Here is a 24,343-nt window from a genome sequence, read left to right as displayed (position 1 = left end):
ATTCACTCTCCTTGGTTATTTTAAAGTACTTGCCATTCAAAATTTTGATCTTAACTGTACAATGACAGGGAAAGTGGGGCCTATCAGTGTCTGAGCACATATTAGGAGGATGTGCATATGACATGCCAATTATGTTAGGGCAGGTGATAAAGGGATTTTTTACATCTGTTCTGGATTGTCCCTACCCTGTTTTATTTATAAGGTGGTGCTACTAAGTTTGTACTGCCAACAGAAGAACTAATCTTGAGCATTAAGGATCTGTAACTGAGGAACTCTTTAGAGAATCATCTTTCAGTGTTTTAATGACAAAATATTTATTCATCCCTAGTCCCTGAAATAATCTATTCCCTATAGCCACATCAAAATAATTGAGCAATACCAAAGTATACGGTGGGGCAAATGAAACAAAACAAACAGGGTTTTAAATTATTCAAAGTCACTTAGAATCCCAAATTAGCAATGCTGTTTTACTCACTACTCCTAAGACGAGAAAAATTCCTGTTCTGCTTCTCTTCTTTATTTTAGAGAGGCCAGACCATTTTTTTTTTTTTTTTTTTTTTCTATTTCAGAAACACTGGCTCTTCCCTTTAATCAAAAACCCTCATTTTGGAACGGGGATTTTCCTCTGGTCTCTGCCAGGAACCACATTACTGAAGGGAGTCCCTAGGTTGACTGTTCAGCCATGGCTCTCACTGCCCACCACACCTGCCCCACACGATAGGGTCAAGGTGATGTTATGACCTTTGCAAACTGAATTTAGTTCCTCAAGGTGAAGCTGGTATGATTTTAGAGTTAACTTTTCAAATGGTCAGACTTATTTTGACACAGAATAATAACCTATGTGAAGGTGAACTATGATTATATAATAATAAGAGACACATGCATGTGGTACTTTTGGAATCTCTTTCAGTTTTTATTGTTACTTATTGCCAATGGTTAATTATTTAGTGACAATTAAATTTCATCACAGTGCATTTAGGTCCTAATCAGGAACAATAGAAGTCTATTAGGAACAGCAAACTTTGTAGATGTATTTCCTAAAGATATATTTTCTTTTTACCTGAGGTTAAATATTAAACATTATTACTATTTACCAGTCCTTGATCTGAGAATATTTGCTTAGATTATATTTAATCATAAGGTTCCTGGCCGGGCGCGGTGGCTCACGCCTGTAATCCTAGCACTCTGGGAGGCCGAGGTGGGCGGATTGCTCAAGGTCAGGAGTTCGAGACCAGCCTGAGCAAGAGCGAGACCCCATCTCTACTAAAAATAGAAAGAAATTATATGGACAGCTAAAAATATATAGAGAAAAAATTAGCCGGGCATGGTGGTGCATGCCTGTAGTCCCAGCTACTCGGGAGGCTGAGACAGGAGGATCGCTTGAGCTCAGGAGTTTGAGGTTGCTGTGAGCTAGGCTGATGCCATGGCACTCACTCTAGCCTGGGCAACAGAGTGAGACTCTGTCTCAAAAAAAAAAAAAAAAAAAAAAGGTTCCTTACTATTTGTGTTAATAACATATATCAGCATCCTCTTCAAATAACGTAAACAAGGAGACTTCAAAAGTAAACTACAGGGGTCCTTCTTGGTGTACTTACACGCACACACACAGTAAACTACAGGGACTGATATGTGTTGAGCACTTTAATACAAACTGTAATTATTATTTGCTTTCTTTAGTACCAGGGTTTCCAAAGGCAATTTTAATGCATAGACTTACCTTGGAAAAACTCGTTCTCCAGCAGTGAAGCATCCCATGGAGGAGGCATGCCACTCTCCTCCCTCATGACTGCTGGCTTGGGGGCAAATGCACTATCAACTGGTTGATTATCCACAGGTGAATTGTATACTTTTGCCTGCTAATTTTAAAGTAGAAGACACAATATTATTTCTGGACCTTTTCCAGCCAAATTCCTCACATGCTCCCACAAAAATGTCCCAAGTTTAAAAGTCCTAGTATAAGGACTGCAAATCAATTTTCCTAGCATTTATTTGTCAACTTATAACGTTTTGTTGTTTTGGCCAGTTGCAGTTGACCATGAACTTCTCCATACTTACATTAATTCTTTTTTTTTCTTTAGAGACAGAGTCTCACTCTGTAGCCCAGGTTGCAGCAGCACGATCATAGCTCGTTGCAGCCTTGAACTCCTGGGCTCAAGTGATCCTCCCACCTCAGCCTCCCAAGTAGCTAAGAATACAGGTGTGCATCGCCATGCCCAGCTAATTTTTTATTTTTTGTAGAGTTGAGGTCTCGCTATGTTGCCCAGGCTGGTTTCAAGCTTCTGGCCTCAAGCGATCTTCCTGCCTCGGCCTCCCAAAGTGCTGAGATTACAGGCATGAGCCACTGTACCTGGTCCACATTCATTCTTTTAATTATGAGTCTTCAGGCTAGGTACCAAGCCCCTCTGCCAAAGTTCCCTGTAGACTTACACAGCACTAAATAAATCTTAGGGGAGTTCCTGGCAGACAGGAAAGAAATCAACCTCTTGAGTTGGGAGTGTTATCTCCATGGTCCCAAAGCTTGGGATTTTGGATTTCTTAATACTGTACCTATTCTATCAAGAGCCTGTTAGCTAAAGTTTGTAGTGGACCTTAAGATTTGTGAATTTGATGGATTTAGAGGGAAAAAAGTGTTTCTATTCAGAGATCATCTAGAATGGTAGAATCCCTCAGCCATGAAGAGCTGATTTAGTAGTTCTGGAACAAAGGCACTAAATTATGACCTTATAAATGATAAAAGTCTTTTTTTAAAAAAAGAAACTATTGCTAATTTTTAAACTAAAGGATTTAGGAGAATGATATAGAGCTAAAGTTGTTTTCCTTTTTTTAAGCTAGCAAACATTGATCTTGATTTGACCAAATCCAATCACTGCCCTACTTTCAAGCTTTTATTTGTCTTCATATGCCCTTGCGGGCATTATCCACTCCCACACCTTCCCTCTCCTGTGCCAAAACTCCATTTGCATTTCCTCTGTCAAACTGGCTGTGTCACTCGTGACTCCACTTTAACTCATCCTGCACTTATCCCTACAGAAGGCCACTTCCCTTTCCCGTCTGTTTTCAGCTTACTCTGCTACCCAATCCTTGCCTCTGAAATCCTGCTCCTCCCTAAGTGTTCCCTCCATTTGATGTTCACCTTTGCATTTCGCCTCATCTTTAATGCCTAAGACCAAATGTCTAACTTTTCCAAAGCTCCAACTTTCTAATTTCTCCATCACCACTCTGCTCGATTCTAAAGCCCAGGTTCTTTTAGCCCCTGCACTCCTTGCAAATCTAGTATTTTCACTCCTGCTTGCTTGCTTTCTCAAGGGCTAGGTCAGTTTTTTCTTATAGAAAACCTGCCCAGATTTCACTGACCTGTGGTTTTCAGTTCTGTGGGCGAGCCACAATTGACTACTCTCACAAAGAAGATTTATTAATAAGGAAGGAATTTCCCTGTGATAATTTATTGGTCATTGGATATAATTTAGCACACTAATAGAAAATTCGGAAGTAAATAAATATTAGAAGGAAAACATAACTATAGTGAGATATCAATTGGAAGTTATAAAACCTCAAACTAATCATTTGAGAAATCAGATGAGTTAAAGCTAATTCTTTTTACTCTGAAGTACATCAAAATATTCTCTTTAGGCCGGGCGCGGTGGCTCACACCTGTAATCCTAGCACTCTGGGAGGCCAAGGCGGGCGGATCGCTGGAGTTCAGGGGTTCGAGACCAGCCTGAGCAAGAGCGAGACCCCGTCTCTACTAAAAATAGAAAGAAATTATCTGGCCAACTAAAAATATATATAGAAAAAATTAGCCGGGCATGGTGGCGCATGCCTGTAGTCCCAGCTACTCGGGAGGCTGAGGCAGGAGGATGGCTTGAGCCCAGGAGTTTGAGGTTGCTGTGAGCTAGGCTGACGCCATGGTACTCACTCTAGCCCGGGCAACAGAGCGAGACTCTGTCTCAAAAAAAAAAAAAGAAAAAAAAATATTCTCTTTAATTCCCTACCTAATGTCTCTCCAACTCTTTGTGATAATAACAATTGGTCACAGATATTATAAATCCATTCTTCCCAAATCTGCAGTTTTGACAGTTGGTGTGGAGTAGACATATCTCATTAGCAGGCTATCAAGGGTCATTGTTTCTGAACCATTTAAAACCTGAACAAACTTCAAATTTTCTCTTTGTAGACCAGGGCATTCTTTGTGGGCTCCAGGATCACATTCCTTTGTAATGAAAATTTACAGCGACATAAATAGCAACTCATCCTACAGAGTCTAGTTCATATATCACCGTCTCTGCAAGCCCTTCTCTAGCTCTTCCAGGCGAAATTAATTCCCATAGTTTTTTTTATGCTCCTTTGTATTGTACCTATTAGGTTATATTGAAAGTTGTTTACACTCTTTCCACTTGTACATTACCACTAGCCTTCTCTCCTTCCTCTCTACCACCAATTTCAGTTCCTACTCTGATCTAGGAAACCAGAGGTTCAAAGACAAATGAGTCAGGACCCTGGAAGTGGACTCTAAATGACTAAGAAAGTACAGTATTCTCCTTTTCACCCCAAGCACCTAGCCTGGCATCTAGCATGTAAGAGATCAATTAATATCAAGTCCAAGACTACTCTTCCCACAGTAACATTTCATGCTTCTAGACTTTTTAAACATGTTTTTGTATACTCATTTGCTATCAATTTTCTTATATTTGAACAAAGTTACTCATTTATTCAGTTTTCAATGTACTTTTAAAAATATTCTCTAATTTACAATAAATTTGCAAATTATGGATTATCATTCCCATTTTGCAGATGAGAAAACTGTACCTCATGTAAGTGCCTACTCAAGTCACATGAATAATATTAATATATGGTGGCACTGACTACACACACTCATATGATCTGAACCCTAACCTCGTTCTTGCCATTATGTGGTTTATTTACTGTTACTTTACTAACACACATATCTTCAGTGAGATGGTTAACTTTCTGAAGAGGGGAACTTGTCTTAGACATTCCACACCCTACATTACTTGTGGCATGATACTTTGCACATAGTTACAAATTGATTTACGATATACCAAGATAGAAAGCTACCTATATAAGATTTCTACTATATATTATTACAGAAATTGAGACACTGAAGACTTATAATACTAGGACTCAGAAAAGCATGTTGTAGGCAGGACAGCATAGTGGTTAGACTCATCAGCTCTACATAGGTTCAAATCTTGGCTCTGCCCATTAATAGCTATATGACTTTGGGCAAGTTATTTAACCTCTTTTATCTTAGTTTCTCTCTTGTTAAAATGAAAATAATGACAACAGCAACAACAACAGCACCTACCTCATAGTGTTGCTGTGAAGATTAAGTGAATTAATAGTTGTTAAACATTTAGAATGGTGTCTAGCACTTAGTAAGTCCTTACTGTTGGCTATTTCTATTCTTTTGTGGTTATAGAGAATTTCCTGGAGGCTTCCTGCTGATGCTTGCAGCCCATTGAGCTAGAAAACGATCCCAAAGGATCAGAGGCCCGAGTTTCCAAATTCTGCTTTCAGATCTCAGTTACGTTCTCGAACATGGTACATAACATAGGCTGCGCAAAACGAGGCCTTTTACACAACTCCAATTTACTCTACTGATATTGTCTGTGATTCTGACATGACTAGACTAGACAAACAATCCTTCTGTCATAGAGTAACCTGAGAATATTGAGAACTTACAAGGGCAGCCAAACCTGCAGAGCAGCTGTCAGGACTGAAGCCTGACACTGATTATCAAGTGCCTTGCCAAAATCAACAAATAAATTTTTCAAGGTGTTCCTGAATTTGCTCTATGTCTGTTTTCCTGCATAGGTCACATCCACCAGTATCTGTGTCTTAAAACCACCTAATAATTTCTTCTTTCAATTACTGAGTGCTCAGGTTGTGGCAGAGAGTGAGGAGGCACAGGCGAGTGTGACACAGTCCCTGCCTCAGGGAGCTCACACCAACCCAGATGAAAAGCCCAGTGTGGTAAGTGCCACATTGGAGGGGCGTTCCTAGGGGCACAGAGCTGGCAGTATCACCTAGCAGGAGGCCCAGCCAGAATCTGTTCAGATGTAAGGAATAATCAAGTAGCCCAGGCATGCTGCCAAACTTCCTACAATACACAGGAGACCTTCTCCCCCTGAAACGGGGTTATTCAGCCCTAAATGTCCATTGTGCTGAGGCTGAGAAAAACCCTGGGCTTGATGATCTCCAAGTTTCTCTCTAGCTCTAAAAATTCTATGTTTTCTGAAACCCTTTGCTTCCTTTAAGCATATACAAAAGTTTAAATAGCAGCTTCCTCCTTTTCTGAGTGGAAGTTCATCCAATAATGTAGTACAACCTCCCATAAAATGATGGAATCCCCTTGTGCCATTCCTGCCATGCTACCAACCCAGGGATGGGAAGTTCATCACCTCAAATCTTTGCAAGAATTCCTGTGGCATCAGTGGTCAACTTCCAGCTCTGTCTGGGGATAAGGGGATAGGACTTCTAGGAATAAATAATGGAAATCTCCATGTTATGCAGAACTCTTGTTTTAGATAGTACTTGCATTATTTTCTCTCTCCTACTTTTTATAATAGCTGTTAAGTGGGAGCAACAATCACTGGCTTGAGTTTGGCTTATTTGCCTAGCTCTTCCCTTTCAGATTGTCACACTCTGAGCAGTGAAATGGTTACACGCAAGTGGCAGTCAGAAATGTCAAAGAAAGATGTCCATGAATCCTCAGACTGGATTCTCAAATCCCAAGAACTCCAAATTAACTCCACCATTTAATAACTTCTAGGCATTTGCATTTCCTTTCACATTCCTTGTCTGCTTAAAACAGCAGAGGATGGTCAGTCTGAGCATTTCTCCCTGGAAAATTGAGAGTACAGAAGCATCCCGGAGCAGGGCTCTGTCTTCTTGGAGAGCAAAGCTGGATGCAGAGGATGTGCCACTTCAGGCCACTGCTCAGTGAAAGCAGGGTCTCTGCAGGTAGAGGGCACCCGGGGCAACATGCCAACAGGGCGCTGGGGCTGACAAACTATCGGCATTATTGACTTCTGCTTATGAAGGTATAGCGGCCTGTAAGTCTACCATTTACTAGTGTGACCGCAAGCATAAATTTTAAACTCTCTAAACCTCAGTTTCTTCATCTTTAAAATGGGAACAGTGATAGGATCTACTTCATAGATATTTTCTAGGGATTAAATGAAAGGGTCTATGTCAAGTGCCTGGATGACAATAAATTCTCCATTACGTGTGGCGGCCGTTGGTGCTGGTGTCATGGTTGGGGCTGTAGCATATAGAGGAGAGATAGAGTTCAGTGTTAATATCCAGAAAGAAGAAGTAGCCTAAAGAACCTCTGTTTACAAGTGCTCCTTGCCAGAATTCTACTCCATGCTTTTTGTAAAAAAAGAGAGAGCGAGAGCGAGAGAGAGAAATGTAGGTAGCAGTACTAAGGCCACAATAAATATCTTTGCTCTCCTCTTCACTCTTAGTCCCTTCCAAAACTCCACCTTTCTTTCATCTCCAAACCACATGAGTTACACAAAAAGACACAGGCAGTATAGATCAAAAGTTATGACAACGGAAAAGCCGAAACTTAAAGCTTCTCCATCCGGTAAACATGTGAACACAATGGTAAATTTAAATTTAAGCCTTTGAGGGAGGGTCTCACTGGGTCAGTCCCCTCACATGAACTTGTTTCAGCCTCTCACCTGTCAGTGGTTTCCTCTTTGAATACAAATGACAAGCACACTCTGAAAGGATCCAGTCCAGACCCACCCTGACTGGCAAAAGTGGCTGTGGCTGCCTCTGGCCTCTTCCCCCACCCAACCCTTCAGGGCCATCCAGGAATGACACGTGGTGAATTATCAGAGATGCCACCGATGGCGTGAGAGGAAACATGATGGCGTCCCGTCTTCCTGGCAGAGCCTAGCCTACTATTGAGCATTCTAGTGCCAGAGCCAACTGGAAACCAACTGCGACTAGGAAACTTTGAACTCTCGAGTTGAAATCTTAGTTTCTAAAGTAAATTTAAAATTGAGCCAAGAGGAATCCTACTGAAATAGGTAGCCAACCTGGAATTACCTGAGGTCTAAACGTCCTAGTTAAGCTTTAGTTCTCTGTTTACTTACCCCAGCAGTTCCCCTCACAGACACAGGAGGGCCTGCATGGCTGTCACATCTGTGGAAAGAATTTGAAATAATTTCTTTAAAAAAGAGCCTTTTAGCAGGACGGAAAGCAACAGCACATTTACCATTGTATTTTGATATCTTGAGAAGACACATTTTTAGTTCTCTATAGAAGGATATGTTGGTTAGTGCATTGTTGAAAAAAATCTCACAAACCTCTTCCTATGATTGCTTAGGATCAATGTTTTACATCTTTGTCACTCAGGTTTTCAAGAAAAAATTATGCAATAGTGGATTTGTATTTGAGCACAGCATGAAAACATCATAAAATACAGTAGTCAAATTTGTTGAGTGTTTATTGTGTGTTAGGCACTGTTTTCATGATCTTTGTGCATGTTAATTCATTCAGATATATCACTTCCATGAAGAGGATATTACGGCTACTCCCATTTTACAGATGATAAGATGCAGAAGTCAGAACACACTGCCCAAGGTACAACAGTGGCTGAACTAGACATCAGGCACTGCTTGTCCGAATCCAGATCTCTCCTTTTTTTTTTTTTTTCTTTGAGACAGAGTCTCGCTCTGTTGCCTGGGCTAGAGTGCCATAGCATCAGCCTAGCTCACAGCAACCTCAAACTCCTGGGCTCAAGCGATCCTACTGCCTCAGCCTCCCGAGTAGCTGGGACTACAGGCATTCACCACTATGCCTAACTAATTTTTTCTATATATTTTTTAGTTGTCTGGCTAATTTCTTTCTATTTTTAGTAGAGACAGGGTCTCGCTCTTGCTCGGCCTGGTCTCGAACTCCTGACCTCAAGCGATCCTCCCACCTCGGTCTCCCAGAGTGCTGGGATTACAGGTGTGAGCCACCGCGCCTGGCCAAGAGTCCTCCTTCTTAACCAGTACAGAATATTGACTCTTCTTCCAAATGGGAAACAGATTTTCTGTTTCTGTGTATTTTTATTTTAAAGAGCAATCCATAAGAGCTTTTATTTTAAAAAAGCAAAAAAAAAATTGTTTTAGGATATTTATTTTTATAAAAATGCCTGACTTACTGGAAAACCATTTTGGAGGTGAACAAGTATACTTTTACTATTTATTTTGCTTCTCTGAAATTCAGTGAGAAACTTAAAAATATACAAGACCTAGGTCCAAAATTGAGATAGATTTTGATCATTTTAACCTATAATCTTATGCCAAGGGGTACTATACCTGAATTCTGGTCTAGTGGATGGACACGTTTGAAGCTCTGACTTGGGGGGGGTGGGGGGCAAGGGCAATATACGTAACCTAAACTTTTGTACCCCCACAATATGCTGAAATAAGAATTAAAAAAATACTAAATTAAAAAAAAGAATTCATGCCAGATTAATGGCAATAAAGAAAATATATTAGCATGATAAAAAAATAAATGGTTATGCAATTTAAAAAAAAAGACTTAACAGACCATAATAAGTTAGAGCTCTGTATGAAATCAGCCCTCTCCTCCATTAAGAGAACAGCAATAGGGATCAAGAGTTAAAGGAACTGGGATTCTAGGTCGGATCAGTCGAAAGTGGCAAGGCAAGTCTTTCATGCAAACTCTAAGCTGCATAAAAATTGAACATAAAACCTAGGAGGCCAAATAATTCTATACTTTTAAGATATCCATATGTATTTTCTAGTTTAGCTCAGATTTTAAACAGAAATTGAAATTAATACCACGGATTTTTTTCGTATTACTCTGAAATACTAGCTCTATTAAAGAAGTTAATTAATTGGTTTTATTTGTATTCTTCTTTTCCATACATCATTATTGAGCCTACATTCTTCCTACATGCTACATACTACGTTGGGCTCCTTGAAGGGGACAAATGTGACTGAGATAGGGACCCTGTTCTCTGAGAGCTTTTAACAACAGGAAAGATTACATATATAATGAATCAGAATATAAGCCAAGACTTGATAAGGTCAGTAGAGATGTAAGTAAAGTATGCTGAAAATGCAGAGGGCCCAGCAGGCACTTCCTGGGACGAACAGGGAAGGCACTAGGGAGAAGATGGCAGTTTAACTGGTACAAGAGGCTAAAGAAGTGAGTGAGGAAAAGCTTGGAGATGGGAGCATTGCAAGGGAGGTTGGGAACAGGCAGGTAATTCAGTATGCCTATAGCCAAGACTACATGCTAGATCATGAGGATTCTTTCCAGAAGCCTGCTGGGCTGGGGCCCTCATGGTATATCCCCATAGCTCAACACTCTTCACCAGCTCACCAGGCCCTCCATCTGATTTGGAGTGAGAACAGCAGAGGCAGGTTTCTGAGAATGGCAGGTAGTGGAAGATGCAGCTAAAGGACCAGAGGATGCATGGAGCACAACTGGGACAGGGTACCATTAAGTGCAAGTGTGTGCAGCGAGTGGAAGGATGCATGCTCACCTGAGGGTGTGCACGACTGAGTATGCCCCTGTGCACTTAGGCATAGGACTCAGCCACTTTGGAGGCCCAGAGGCTCTGCACACCCTCCCAGACCCTTCCCCAAGTTAATTTATGTTTCTTACATGAATAACTTCCACCTGAAGAGTGAATAAAAGCAATGGTCATACCATATCATGGAAGCTATGCTGGTAAAACCCAGCTGGACTTGGTCATTTCAAGGGACACCAAGACACTTCATCTTCTGCATTTACTCTCAAGCCCTACTGATGTCATGTCTTTGAGAGCCCTCACATACACCCCCACTTCTCCATCTCCAGTCATTCTGCCTGATATTAAACTTTCACAACTGCTCTTCTGGACTCCTCTGCATCCTTCACACCTCCAATAGAAAGATCTGTCTAAAATGCAAATTTGATTTTATCAGTCCCTCCCTAAAAATCTTAAGAGGTATTATCCAAAAATCTTAACATGAGAACAAGGCTTTTCTTTTATCTCGTGACCCCCTCCCAGACAACCCTTCAAGTCTCATCTCCCCACACTCTACTCCACCCACAGGTACCTGTACTCTAGACTTGTCAAATTCATTCCACCTCCATTCAATAGTCTCTCTTGTTTTCACACATTTTCAGATACTATTCAAAAATGCTCATTCAACAGAGTGGGGTAGGGCTCAAGAATATTCTTTTCCAACAAGAACCCTAGGTGATTTTCCCCCCAAGTGTTGGTGGTGTACACTGGAACCACCCAGGAGCTCCACCTGTATGGCCACAGGCCATTCAGACCCCACATGTCCAACACCCTCCTTCCAGGCTTGCTCCTTCCTATCCAATCAATCAACAAGTCCTGTGATTCAAACTCAGAAATCCCTCTCAAATCCATCCACATCTCTACATTTCCTTGCCTTTACCCTGGTGAAGACATTTATCATCTTTTGCCTGTATTATTGCACTAGCCCCTTAAACTGTCCTTCTGTCTCCAGGCTTTGTCCTAATCCAATCCATTCTCCATACCGTTAGCTGGAGCAATCAGCATTAATCAAATTGTGCCACTTCCCAGCAGGCTTCCATGTGCTCTCAGGTAAAAGTTGGAATTCTTCTCTGCATTTGTAAGGCCCTATATGATCTAGTCCCTGCATGTTTTCCAGCCTCTTAACTCACCTTCCTATATCCCTTCTGCTACAGGGAATTTGATAGATCTCTGAGCCTATGCACATAGTGTTCCTTTACCCAAAACACTTTTCTACCACCTATTTGCCTGGATAACTATGTCATACTTGAAGAATCACTATAAGTATCATTTTTTTCCAGGAACCTACCCGGACTTTGTTTGAGATACATATCCCTTGTATGTCCCCCCGTACCACACAGATCTTCCCCATCTCTTAGCATTATTCTTTTATGTTTCTCCATTTCCTGTTTTGTTGTCCTCACAAGACTAAAGCCTGGGAATGCAAGGCCCGTCTGTTTTGTCCCCCAGTGCTGCACTTGGTATTCTTCAAGCAGTTTTTGTTGAATACATGAATGAATGCATTCATTCTTGTCCTCACCACATCTGCTCTTCCTCTTATTTTCTTCACGATCATCTACCTAGTTTCCCAGAATGGAAAGTTCATCTCTACTCCTCCATCTTCCTCACTCACCACTTCCAATTGGTTCTCATGATTCTACATTCTAAATCTTGCACAAATATGCACAAAATTTTTGCCTTCTTCATTGCTTCTACTTTATTTTAGACCGCCACTATCTCAACAGTCCCTTACCTGGTCCCTCTGACTCTAATTTTGCTCCCTCAAATCTATCCTTTGTGCCACAGCTACAGCAAGGTTTCTCAGCCTTGGCACTACTGACATTTCTTTGTTGTGGTGGTCTGCCATGTGTGTTGTAGAACATCCAACAGCATCCTTGGCTTCTATCCACTAGATACCAATTGCACACCTTCTTCAGTTGTGAAAACCAAAACCTATTTTTTCTAACACTGCCAAACATCCTTCGAGAGACAAAATCACCCTTGGTTGAAAACCACTGAGCTAAAGTGATCTTTCTAAAATGAAAATCTGCTTATGTTGCTTCTCTATTCAAAAACCATCAATGAAAAAAATATACACACGTGCACACATACATACACACATGGAAATACACTGAAATGTTAATGTTTGTCCAAATCAGTGGGTAATTTATAAACAAAGAATATGAGCCGTATTATTTTAAAAGAGATTAAGGTATTATTTTGAAAGTGCTTAATGACTCCCTACTCTCTACAGGATCAAGTCCAAGCTCCTTCATATGACGTTGCATTTATAAAGTCCTGGAGTTGTGGCCTCTGCCAACCTCTCCTATTAGTCCTCACCTTCACTGGGTCACTGAACCCCAGGGACCTCCGTGAATTCCTGTTTGCTCCAGTCTCTGCACCTTTGCTTGTGTCATTCCTTTTACCAGATGCAGCCTCTAGACCCTTAATTGCCCAGCTCAGTCCCATTTGTCCTTTAAAAATTGGCCCTTCTCTTCGAGGAAGGCCTCTGGATCCTCTAGTCTGAGTTAAGTGCTTCTCCTACATGTTCTCCTGGCAGGAATATCATGCATTACCATAGCACTCACCACATTAGACCACAATCATCATGTACCCAGCAGTCATCCAGGTTGCAGCTATGCCCCATGGTATCCCTGTGTCAATTCTGAAGGGCATCGCTTCCTCAAGATCTTTTAATGTCATTTGCCAGAAACTGCTGTAACACATACAATGACAGTCATGATGTAATTAGCACTTCCTAGAATTCTGTGATGTTACCTCCTGCCTGACCCTATGCAGAAATCTGGTGTTCCCTACTAGATTACAAAGTCCTCCAGGCAGGGACTTAGATTTAATTTCACTGTTTTTCTTCTTTATTTTATAAATTTCACTGTTTTACCTCCAGTACTAGCCACAGTGTCTGATCCAGAGTAGGACTTTGATATTAATAAAAGCTTAATAAATAAATGAAAGGGAATATCATCTTGGCTACAATCACCCATGCCAGGAATTCTGACAGCCCTTACCATAGTGGGAATAAGCTAAGCTGCAGTGGTTCTCAAACCGGCACGAGCATCCAAGTATCCTTGAGAATTAAAAACAAATATATAAAGCTCCCTGCACCCAACTTCAGACCTTCTGAATCAGAATGACAACGCTGGAGCCTAATTATCTGTCATTATTTTTAAATTGCTGATGAGATTCTATAACTAGATCAACTGGGAACCACTGGCCACCCAGGATAAAACTCAAAACCACTCCCTTTGTCTTGCTTCTCCCTCTGGCCACCACAACCCTGCTGTTCATCTGTGGACACCACACCTGGGACCACAGAAGGAGCTTTTCCAAAGAAGGATCTTGCTTACTCTGACTTCTCCTTCAGTCTAAGTGCCTTAGAGTCCTGTGTCTTCCAACTCAGATATAGGCACTCAACTGGAAAAGAGGAAGAGTCCACAGTAGGACATCTGGAGGGATGACAGGGGGGTGGGGAGAGAGAATCTATCTAGGAAAAAAAATATGATCTGCCTTTTTAATTTTCCAAATTAAATTTGCTTTTTTGCTTATGTAACCCGGAGGTTGCAGCTGGACTGCCTAAGCTGTGTACGCCCTGCGGAACAGGCAAATTTGGGCTTGTCTGAAGAGCACCTAGGTGGATCCACCAAAGCTCTTTGCAACTGAAGGATAACGCACATCACCTACACATGGTGGGGAGGGCACCGCTGGAATAACTGGGGGTCTGGAACAAGAAAGGAACAACTGTAGATTCTCCTTGGCAGCCAGGAAGACCGCATTTATAAGTTCATGACACGAAGTATTGGATATCCACTGAAGTCTGTGGAAGGACTTTATGTGATGATTGAGTTGCTGAAATTCTGCGATGGGAGCTGAGCACCACATGTTCCATGCACTAGATACCCCATAACGAGACACGTGGAAACATGACTTACAGGAAAATGTTGCGGGAAAGCTACATGCCACATCTGTATACTTTTCTAGAATTTATTGGCTAACATAAATACATTAAAACATGAATGGGAAATATTTTTCTCTTTTCCTAGGGTTGGGGTGGGGTCAACCATTTACGAATGGGGTTAAAATCATAATGAAATAATTTGGGAAGTGTATATGCTTGGGAGGAGAAACAAATCATATTTGAAGCAGGAATGGTAATAAGCCTTTTTGCCTTTTTATACATTCATGAAGTCATGTTCCTGTGGCTTCTTATCTACCTATATCAAGAAATCAAAGCTTCAAGGTACCATATACTTTTATTGGCTGGGCCTTAAAGTGAATGAGTGTATCTGGTGAAATAATGAAGTCCATTGTCTTCTGGGGACGGTTACCCATCACCCTAGTGTCGTTTCTCAGTTAAAAGTAAAGCTTAAAAAGAGAAAAAGAAATTTCTCTGATAAGTAAGTTTTTTAGGGCTGCACAGAAGGCTATCTTTTGCCTTCTGTTGCTTCTTTGTCCCTGATTTGCAGAAGATCCTCTAAACTGCTTTGCTGACTTGTTATCCAGAGAACCAAGTGTGACAAAGTCAGGCCCTTGATGGCTTCAGCAAGTACAAACCTGACTGTTGCCTGGCCCGGCATGACTGTGCTTCCCGGGCCCTTTGTCAGGCCTTCCTGGTGTGCTCATAGGCAAGGAGGAGCTCCTGAATCAGAGTCTGTATTCTGAAGGTTGATTTTGTATTTTAGAGGATCAGAACTGCCAAAGAAAGTTAGGTTCTACCTGAGATTAAAGAGCCCCTCAGAATGTATGATACACAATTTATATCACTCGCCAGAGTAGAACACGCCCCTTTGAAAAAATACTTCCTCCCCCACATTTAGGATTTATATCCAAACATTTAGGTCACATTCAAATTTAAAAATCAAAAAGGACATGATTTTAAATTTTATCTTCTGAGACTTCTTAGGAGCAATACACAGTGCCTTTATTATACTACATACCAGCAGAATTAATAAATATGTATCAATGTCAATGATAATGTTAAATGTTAAATATTCCCACTTACGTTTTGAAAGTAAAATGTATTTAAAGATGAAAAATTCTGAAAACTGCTAAACATACACGTATACTTAAACAATGGAATTTGTTTTGTTTCTGCCTGCTGTGTCTAAGTTTCAGTTCGTCTGGTTAAAAGAGCTACAAGTCATTTTGGTATCTAAGAATGACATTATCTAAACAGAATTTTGCAAGAGCTCAATTTTTTTTTCAATTTGGTTTATAACCAAAATACATGACACCCAGAATGAAGATTATAGATTGTTTATCTACTTTGATCCACTTTTGCCGTAACTTGCAATATGAGCTTGGAAATAACTTGCCCATACAATTAACAGGTTCCTCAACTTTTTCCGGTTTATTAATGTTAGATTGTTGAGCTACACAATACTCTCCCTCAAAGAAAATCATCTAAAATACAAATTATATCTCAAATCCTAGCTACACCACACATTAGGAATATTTCTTTTCTCCTTAAAAGAAGTATTTCCCGTGCAAGAAATACTACTCAATTTTAAATCCCCCAAACGAGAGAATCACTGGCGTCTCAAACATTTTTTACAAAGAAAAGCAACTCACCTATTTGAAGAGTATTTCCTTGCAAAGTGACTCTAGCAGAGACAGTCACATAAATCTACCTTTTGTTCAGCTCTTCATTATTTCATCAGACAAAAACAACCTCAGGTGAAAGCTGGAAGTAAAAAACCTTCCATCCACCCAAGAGGGGAGGACAGTGCTTTGCTAAGTCCCAGAGCCTCATCACACGCCCCACCAGCTGCTTGCTGGCTCTTGTTTTTCAGTGACAGTGACCTCCAACACCTTTTATTTAGCGCTGCCACGCACTCTTAAACCTGACGGCACACGGAACACATCACGTGCCAAGCCAACACCTTAAGAGGGTGGGAAGCTTTGCAACCAGGAAGACGTGCTCAAAATATTCAGCAGTCAGCTCAATTGCACATAAGCACAGCCTTGCTTGTTTTTCACAAAACAAGCCAATAACACAATGAGTCAAGTGAACTGATTTATACAGTTCTAAACCAGGAACCATCTGGAACTATGTCTCCACTGCTCCAAAAGCTTCTCCACTCCTCACCTTATATTTAAATTCTGAGCAACCACAAGGGAACAGCTGCCCTCAATATTTCTAGTAGCAGCAATACATTTTCCTCCTCTGTTTTAAAATTCTATTTTCTCTACTCCCTTTGCTCATCTCGTATTTACTCTCATCTAGGCTGTATACCCCAACTCTGGTTATGACCAGGACACATATACTCTCTAAAGGCGAAGTAGTTTTGATTTAGTTATCTCTTCCTGGCCAAGACATAGACCAGGCTCTTGGAGCAGTGGAAAAACTGTCAATTTTCCAATGTTTAACCCATCATTCACCAAATGCACCACCCCGGCAGTTCGTTAGAAGTTGGATTTCAGGTGAGCCAAGTTGCATGGTTTCATAAGAATTTTGTCATTGTGTGAGCTAAGTCCTGTTTCTTTTGTTACTATCTGAATTGAAATTCTAAGAACAAACGTTAAACATTCTGGACACAAAACAGGCTGCTGGCCTCTAATCAGCTAACTAGCAGGCTGTCACATGATCTGAGTTTAACTCACCCTTTCTGTCCCGGCGGTTGAACCTTTAAAGTCTCCTTTCCAGATTTCCTGAATGAGAAGAGGGAAGCGAATGATGATCTGAAGTTCAGCCGTGAAGGAACAGATGTTTTTTTTTGATTAGTTAAATTTTTAGATCTTGATGTTTGTAATTCTACTGGATCTAAAAAAAAAATTATAAAAATTTTGCATCATTAAAATATTTCCAAGTAAATACAGCTGAAAGAATGAAGCCTTCACTCTAGCCTAGGCAATAGAGCAAGACTCTGTCTCAAAAAAAAAAAAAAAAAGAATGAAGCCTTTGCTCTTTTTTTCCCTCTCTCGCTCTATGCAGTCTAGAAACTAGAAACGGAGCAGGCCATCCTCACATGAAGACCTGAGGATTTAAGGGGAGTCAGAGCCTTCTCTCAGAGTCCTGTGCCTCCGATGTTCTGCTGGGTAGAGAAAATCCTCCCAAGTATTAAAGTTGGGAGTCTTTAAATACATACTGTGGCTCAAAGCTCTGTACAAATGTCCCTCCTCTCACTCTAGCTGTGTCAATCTTTTCAACATGTCTTCCCCATGGCTGTCCCAAACCCAAGCTAGGAAGTCAGGGACCCCATCCAATTCTCATGTTGCTTGACCAGTCTGTCCTTCGGAAATCATGGCGATAGGTACCACTATATAACTTTTAGGTCAAAGAAAGTAAAGGGAAAGAAAATTAAGCCATTTAGGCTGTTTCTTATTCCTTTCCAAAAGCTACCTCTGTGCAGATGTATTGGCTACATATATGGTTTTATATGTGTTTGCATGTAACATTTATAGGTTGAGCAACCCAAATCAAAAATTCAAAATCCGCAGAGCTCCAAAATCCAAAATTTTTTGAGCATCAACATGATGCTCAATGGAAATGCTCACTGGAGCATTTCAGATTTCGGATTTTCAGATTTGGGATACTCAATTGATAAGTATATATAATGCAAATATTTCAGAATCCAAAATCCAGAGCCAAAATCTACAAGAATTTCAGATAAGGGACAGTCAACCTTTTTATGTATAATATATAGGTATAGACAATATATAGTTTTATACTTGAGTATTAAAAACTCAAAGGCAACATCAATATATACAAAGTCCATAATACCTTAACACTTTTGGACATGCTGACTTTATAAATATTAGAAGAATTTAGGATAAGGGAAAAGTCCCCATGGTATATATGGGGCTGATCTAAAAATAAACTGTCTTTTTAGATAGATTTGTTTATCATGGGAGTTACAAGATGTTATCCATTTAAGTTTAGAAATAGTATTACATGTTTTAAGATGTTACTAATGTTAGTAACATATGCAAGAGCAATCAGTGTGACTTTGTATCAGTAAAAAGATACTTTATACTATTTTAGTACTTTATAGTTTCTAATGCATTTTCACAACAGTCCTGTGAAAGCAGGTTTTAGTATCTTCCTTTACAGATGAAAAAAATAATTGATTGGTGAAGTTAAGCACATGGTGGTGGTCACATGGTCAGAACGTACACAGAAGGTGTTTATTAGAACTCATTTATGGAGTTTAACAAAGTGTCACAAGGGGGACAGCCCCTCTGCTTACCTTCCCTCCGCCTTCCTCCAGCCTCCTCTGATTCTCCCCTCCCTCAACCCACCCCTTCTCTGCTTCCTCCCCCTTCTTCATCATCATCCCATTTATTTGTTTACTGTATTCCAGCTTAATACTTTATACACATAATTTTACTTGATTCTTACAACCATCCTATGAGGTAGGTATTATACCCATTTAAAGAGGATAAAATTGAGGTTTATAGAGAATGAATAACTTGGGTAGATCACATGGATAGAGACTGAATGGAGAACTGAATCCAGGCTTTTTTTTTTTTTTTTTTTTTTAACATCAATGGCTGTGTTCCCAGCCACTATGCCATCTTGCCTGATTCCAAAAACAACTCCACACCCCTGACATTACAGTAAAATTTCAGTTCACTTTTTTTAGTGCATGTTGTAAAACTTTTGTGCCTTATGACTTTAAAATAGTTCTAAACCTGGATTTGTTAAATTGAAGATCCACTGAGTTGTTACCTACAATATATGCCACAGGAAAAGAAAATAAATTTAATTAAAAATTATTTTCTTACCATTTTTTGCCATCTCCTTCCTTAGCCTATATGTAAGTGGTTGTTTTAACATCTGGCTAACATCTGTTTCATTGCAAAACTTTTTTCTTTGAATTTCTTCAAACCATTCACCAGTCACTCCTTGAAGCCATCTGATATCCCTCTTTGTCTTCTGAAGTTTGCTGAAATAAAATAAAAATATCAATGTACCCTTTAAATTAATTGGCATGGTACAAATTCATGTGATGGACACAACTTTACCTAATGGAGGAGCAGCATGAACTAGAGCAAGTCTAGAAAAACATCGACTCTAGTCAGATTTTCCTTTCCACCACTGTCTATATATTTTAGGTGTATTCTTCAAATTATGATGACAATTTAAAAGTTTCCAGTAATTAAAATAATCACCAAGTCAATAAAGACAACCTGAATTGAGCAATGTGCTAAAACCTGTCCTAGTAATGTAATCGAATGATAGATGTTCTAATGACATGCAGAGACTAGAATATTCTAGTTCTGATTACTCATTCATTCATTTGTTAATGCATTAAATGTTTATTGAGCAATCTTAATTAATCAAATGTTTATTGAGGCCCCATGTAGGCTGCGGGGATTCAACAGTGAATGTAATGAATAGGGTCCTGACTTGTCCATGCAGTAGTCAAAGATAAAAGCTAACATGCAGAAAAAAATTATTGAATATAATGGTCTTAGATAATGGAATTCTTTAAACACAAAAACACAAAAGCCCCATGACTGAGCACAGGGCTAATGCAAAGGTAGTAAAGGATAATACGATTTGAGATGAACATGCAGAGCACAAATGTGTCCGCCCCACAACTTCAGCATACCAGGCCTCAAATTCTATCATTATTTCTTTTTTTCTTCTCTCCTGCCCTTTCCTGCTTTGTCCTCTTTCAAATGAACATGCTGCTCTAAGTCCTTAATTAAATCACTCGTTGTCGTGATTTATTTATTTTTTTTCCCAAAGCAGATCATTTTGTCCTATTTAAGCTGTTTGGAAACCCGAGGTGCTTAATCCAGAGGGAGACGTCCCTGGAATGAGGCAAAATGAGCAGAAAGGGGAGTTTGAAGAACTTGATCACAAGGCTAATAATAAAGTGGCTGGTTTTGCATAGCTGATGAAAAAGTTAAGCATGTTGCTGGGTTCCAATCTTGGAATTTCTGCTGTTTGGGGAAGTAGTTCATATGACTCAGCAGCTTCACTCTTTATCCTGGGTCTGCTGGAAAGCACAAGTGTTAGGGTCTTTACTAAGAAGGTGTAAACAAGATGTCTGCAGACCGGCAAATTTGGAGTTAAAGGCAATGAACTGAGATGGCGGTAACTCAGCCTCCTGCTTGAGGCTATGATACTGCCATTTTATAAAAATACTCAAGAAAGAAGCGAGAGGTCACCCTGCCCAGACTTGCATTTTGAAAAGCATTAAGCAGCAGTCATTACGTTCAGCCTAGAGAATGTGCATTGGTGCCTCCTCTCTTGCAATTGCCACCCTCTGACACCTGGTCACTCCTGTCTCTTCTCTATTGCTACTTCCATTACTAACAGAACAGACAAAGAGACCCTAAGTATCTGCTTCTAACCAAGACTGGCGGCCTCCAATGTATTAACACCTACCTGCTAATGTCTCACTTTTGTACACAGCCTCCACTTCCTTGCAACCCTCCCTAATTGCAGGTTCTCCAAAAGCCAGCACCACCCTCCTCTACTTCTCGACAGGTCCACCTCATTTCAGAAGACAGTCAAGCTACCTGACTTAGGAACATCCTACGTGAACATAACTTTTTTTTCCCTACAGGCTTGATGTAACATTGACTCTCTTTTAAAAATAATCCTACTTCACTTAATCCCACCTCAAGCACTCGTTCCACACTTGGACACATATCTATCACTGCCTGTTCCTTTTCCACCTTCTGGCAAATGAAGCCGGAAGCCTGTATTTCCCTGCAAGTACTCATACATTTTGAATTCTACTCCAGCAATAATCCCACCCCAAGCACATTGATTTAACTAAGCATCATGAAGTTGCTAAAAATGATGCAGGCGAGGCAGTTTCCTGGGAAAATACATGTGATACAACATGAAGCAGGAAAAACAAAATACAACATTGTGTCTATTATTGCTGTGTAAAAATGATCACTCATTTGAGACACACTAAAGGAAAAAATAAAAATACCTGATCTTTTAGAGTAGAATAATTACAGGTATCATATCTATTTTTAGCTTATTTTATTATGTTCAATTTTAGCTTTTTAATTATTCAATATGTACAATATGTGGTTATTTCTTCTTTTTGTTTAATTGTGAGTTTGTATTTATATTGTTATTTTTTCATTAAATGTTTTTTGGAGAAAGAGGGGAAAAAAATCTGTCATATTGTTGTAATCCTAACACTGTCACTGTTGCCGTTTTGGCGTGATTTCTCCTCTGCGTTTTTCACATGACTATGATACAATGTTCAGTACACTCTGTGAAAGGCCTCCTGTGGTGCAGATGCTGAGACAGCATGGCGAGCAGAGCAGATAAGGCTCACACCCCAGAGATCTTACAGCCTAGTGGGAGAGAGAAAGATGAATCCAACAGTGATACAAATGTAAGGGAACACATAGTAGTAACCACGAGTTATTCATTCAATGCATGTTTGAACCCTGGGCAAAGAGCCTCAAAAAAAAGTCCCTGCCCTCATGGGATTTAAATTCTGCTGCACTGGGAGTGTGAGTTTGTGCACAGGTGCAAACAGTAAATGCCTGCTATGAGAGCATATAACAAGGGACCCCCACCCCCCACCCCCCACCGCAGGCCGAAGCAACAGCAAAGATTTCCCTGAGAAGATGACACAGGGCTGGAACGATGCAGGATGAAAGGAGTAGTGGGGGAAGGAGTCTCTGGGAGAGAGCTTTCTCAGCAGAGGAGTAGCCACGGTAGAGCAAGAAGTGCCCCAAGGGAAGAAATAAGGAAAGAAATGAGGCTTGCACGGCTGGAGTGTGGAGATGGAGAGGAAGACTAACCCAAGGAGAAAGGAGAGAGGAGAGAGGAGAGAGGAGAGAGGAGAGACGCAGCAGTCGGATCATGCAGCATTAGGAGCAGGTTAAGCAGTTTGGTGTTCAGTCCTAAGCATAGATGGCTTAGCAGGGGTGTGACATATCGGATTTGCATTTTTAAAAGATCCTCCTAGCTGCAGGTGGAGAATAGATTCCAGTGGGAGACAGGAGACTAGTGAGGGTATTTATGGAGTCTAAGACAGAAAGACGTCTGCTTGGTCCAGGATGGTGGTGGTGAAGCTTAAGAAAAGTGGAAAGTGTTCAGAGAGGCCTGGGGGGAAAATTGACCCCCCAAGTGATGGAGTGCCTTTAGGGGGTTAGGGACAGAGACATTTCAAAGAAGATTCTAGACTTTTGATTTATATAAGTGAATAGAAGATGCCACTCAAACAGACTGTGCATATATAATTTTTAAAACCCCAAACTTAACATTATATCAGTGACACCTTTAACATTACTCATCTACAGAACAATCATTAAATTGCGTAATATTTAAGTTAGTATGTTTTCCATAATTTATTTATTATCCCCTTGGTGAAGGACATTGAGATTTTCCCTTATAAATACTGTGTAATAAACATCATATGCAATTTTCTATTTTTATAGTGTTTCTGTCAGACACCGAAATACAATGATTAGGTCAATGAGTCAAAACATTTCTGTGATTATACATACTACCACAACGGCTGTACCAATAGCACTTGTGCCAGCAATGTACAAGGACATTAGACATCCCTGGAAGACTAGGTATTATTATTTCCAGTATTTTTGTCTTTATAATTTAATATTTTGATGGCACTATTTATAATGCCAGCAATTTTTTTCTTTCTAAGAATTTCTGTTTTCTTTAATAAAATACGCTACATTCCTTTGATAGGCAGTAAGTTTTCAACATTGTTCCATGTCTGTTTACTAAGTCTATTTTGTGGTTTGGCAATTGTATGTTTTGCCAATTTATAAATCAGTGCCTCAGAGTTTTTCATTAGGATGAGACATATTTAAGAGAAAATATTAGTTCATTATTGTTCTTATTTTTTTTAAATATTTTGCCCAGGTTTTTGACTTTTATTTTGATTAAATTTTGAATGTTGGGCCATATAAACCTCATTCTGGCTAGGACTAAAGTAGGTAACAACATAAACAATCTGTAGATATGTTTATGTTACTATTCATTTCCTGAAGACAATGAGAAATGAAATTCACAGATACAAGAAGATTTTGAAGAAATTCACAAGCTTTTAAAGCAGAAATATTTCAAGGGTGATCCTGGTTGTCAGGAAAGTAGACAAACATGTACAGTCAAGAGCCAGAAAATTCAAGCTTTAGGTGGTCAATAATGGCACTGTGTTTACTATTAAATATTCTCAAGGAAGTAAAACAGAAATAGTTCTGGCCTTCAATGTAAGGGTGACCCAGGAAGGGAAACTATGAATGACATAAAAGTCTAAACTTTGTGAGTACCTACAACTCACTTTCTTAACCTTACACACCCAAGAGCCCTGTAAAATACTATATAGTATAGTATAAAATGTAAATTATAGTATAAAACATAAATTTACAATGGTTGACTGAGCTTCTTACACTAAAAGGAATACAACAATTATAATAACTGTAAAACCAGTGGTTTAGACTTGTTTACTTAAAAAACTAAAATATCAAATAAATTCAACATTAGCAAGTAAGAAAAAATTATGGACATAAAGCAGGGGCACAATGATGTGTGAAACTTGAGAACAGTATTTTATATCTCAGCTGGTCTCAGTTGGACAAAGATAACATTCGTTTGTAAGTGGAATTTAACCAAGTTCACAATCAGCCTGCAGGAGGCTCTTCCTCATCTATGATGGTTTGTTATAGTCTCGGGCAGCCAATTAGGGTGTACAGTCTACTTTATGCCAATGAGAAGAACCTCAGGGGTGCAAATGACATACATATAGGCAAATTACGAGTACACAGCTTCTCTGCTTAATTAGTCCAGCTTGACGCAACATATCACAAGGGACTGTTGTCTACACT

General features: G+C 39.9%; 1 protein-coding gene across 1 annotated transcript in view; it reads right to left on the bottom strand.

Moving 5' to 3' along the window:
* Positions 1–24,343, bottom strand: part of EXPH5 (exophilin 5) — a 64,186-nt gene that overhangs the window by 7,660 nt on the left and 32,183 nt on the right. Inside the window, exons 2-5 of the mRNA XM_069470920.1 lie at positions 19,289–19,449; positions 17,165–17,324; positions 8,130–8,178; positions 1,718–1,856 (exon numbers count right to left, since the gene is read on the bottom strand). Coding sequence (XP_069327021.1) covers positions 1,718–1,856; positions 8,130–8,178; positions 17,165–17,324; positions 19,289–19,449 — 509 coding nt within the window. The remainder of the gene's footprint in view (positions 1–1,717; positions 1,857–8,129; positions 8,179–17,164; positions 17,325–19,288; positions 19,450–24,343) is intronic.

The sequence above is a fragment of the Eulemur rufifrons genome, chromosome 6 (genome assembly GCF_041146395.1).
Source record: "Eulemur rufifrons isolate Redbay chromosome 6, OSU_ERuf_1, whole genome shotgun sequence".
Lineage (NCBI taxonomy): Eukaryota > Metazoa > Chordata > Mammalia > Primates > Lemuridae > Eulemur > Eulemur rufifrons.
Note: the sequence above shows the minus strand (reverse complement) of the source record. Positions and strands in the feature narration are given on the sequence as shown.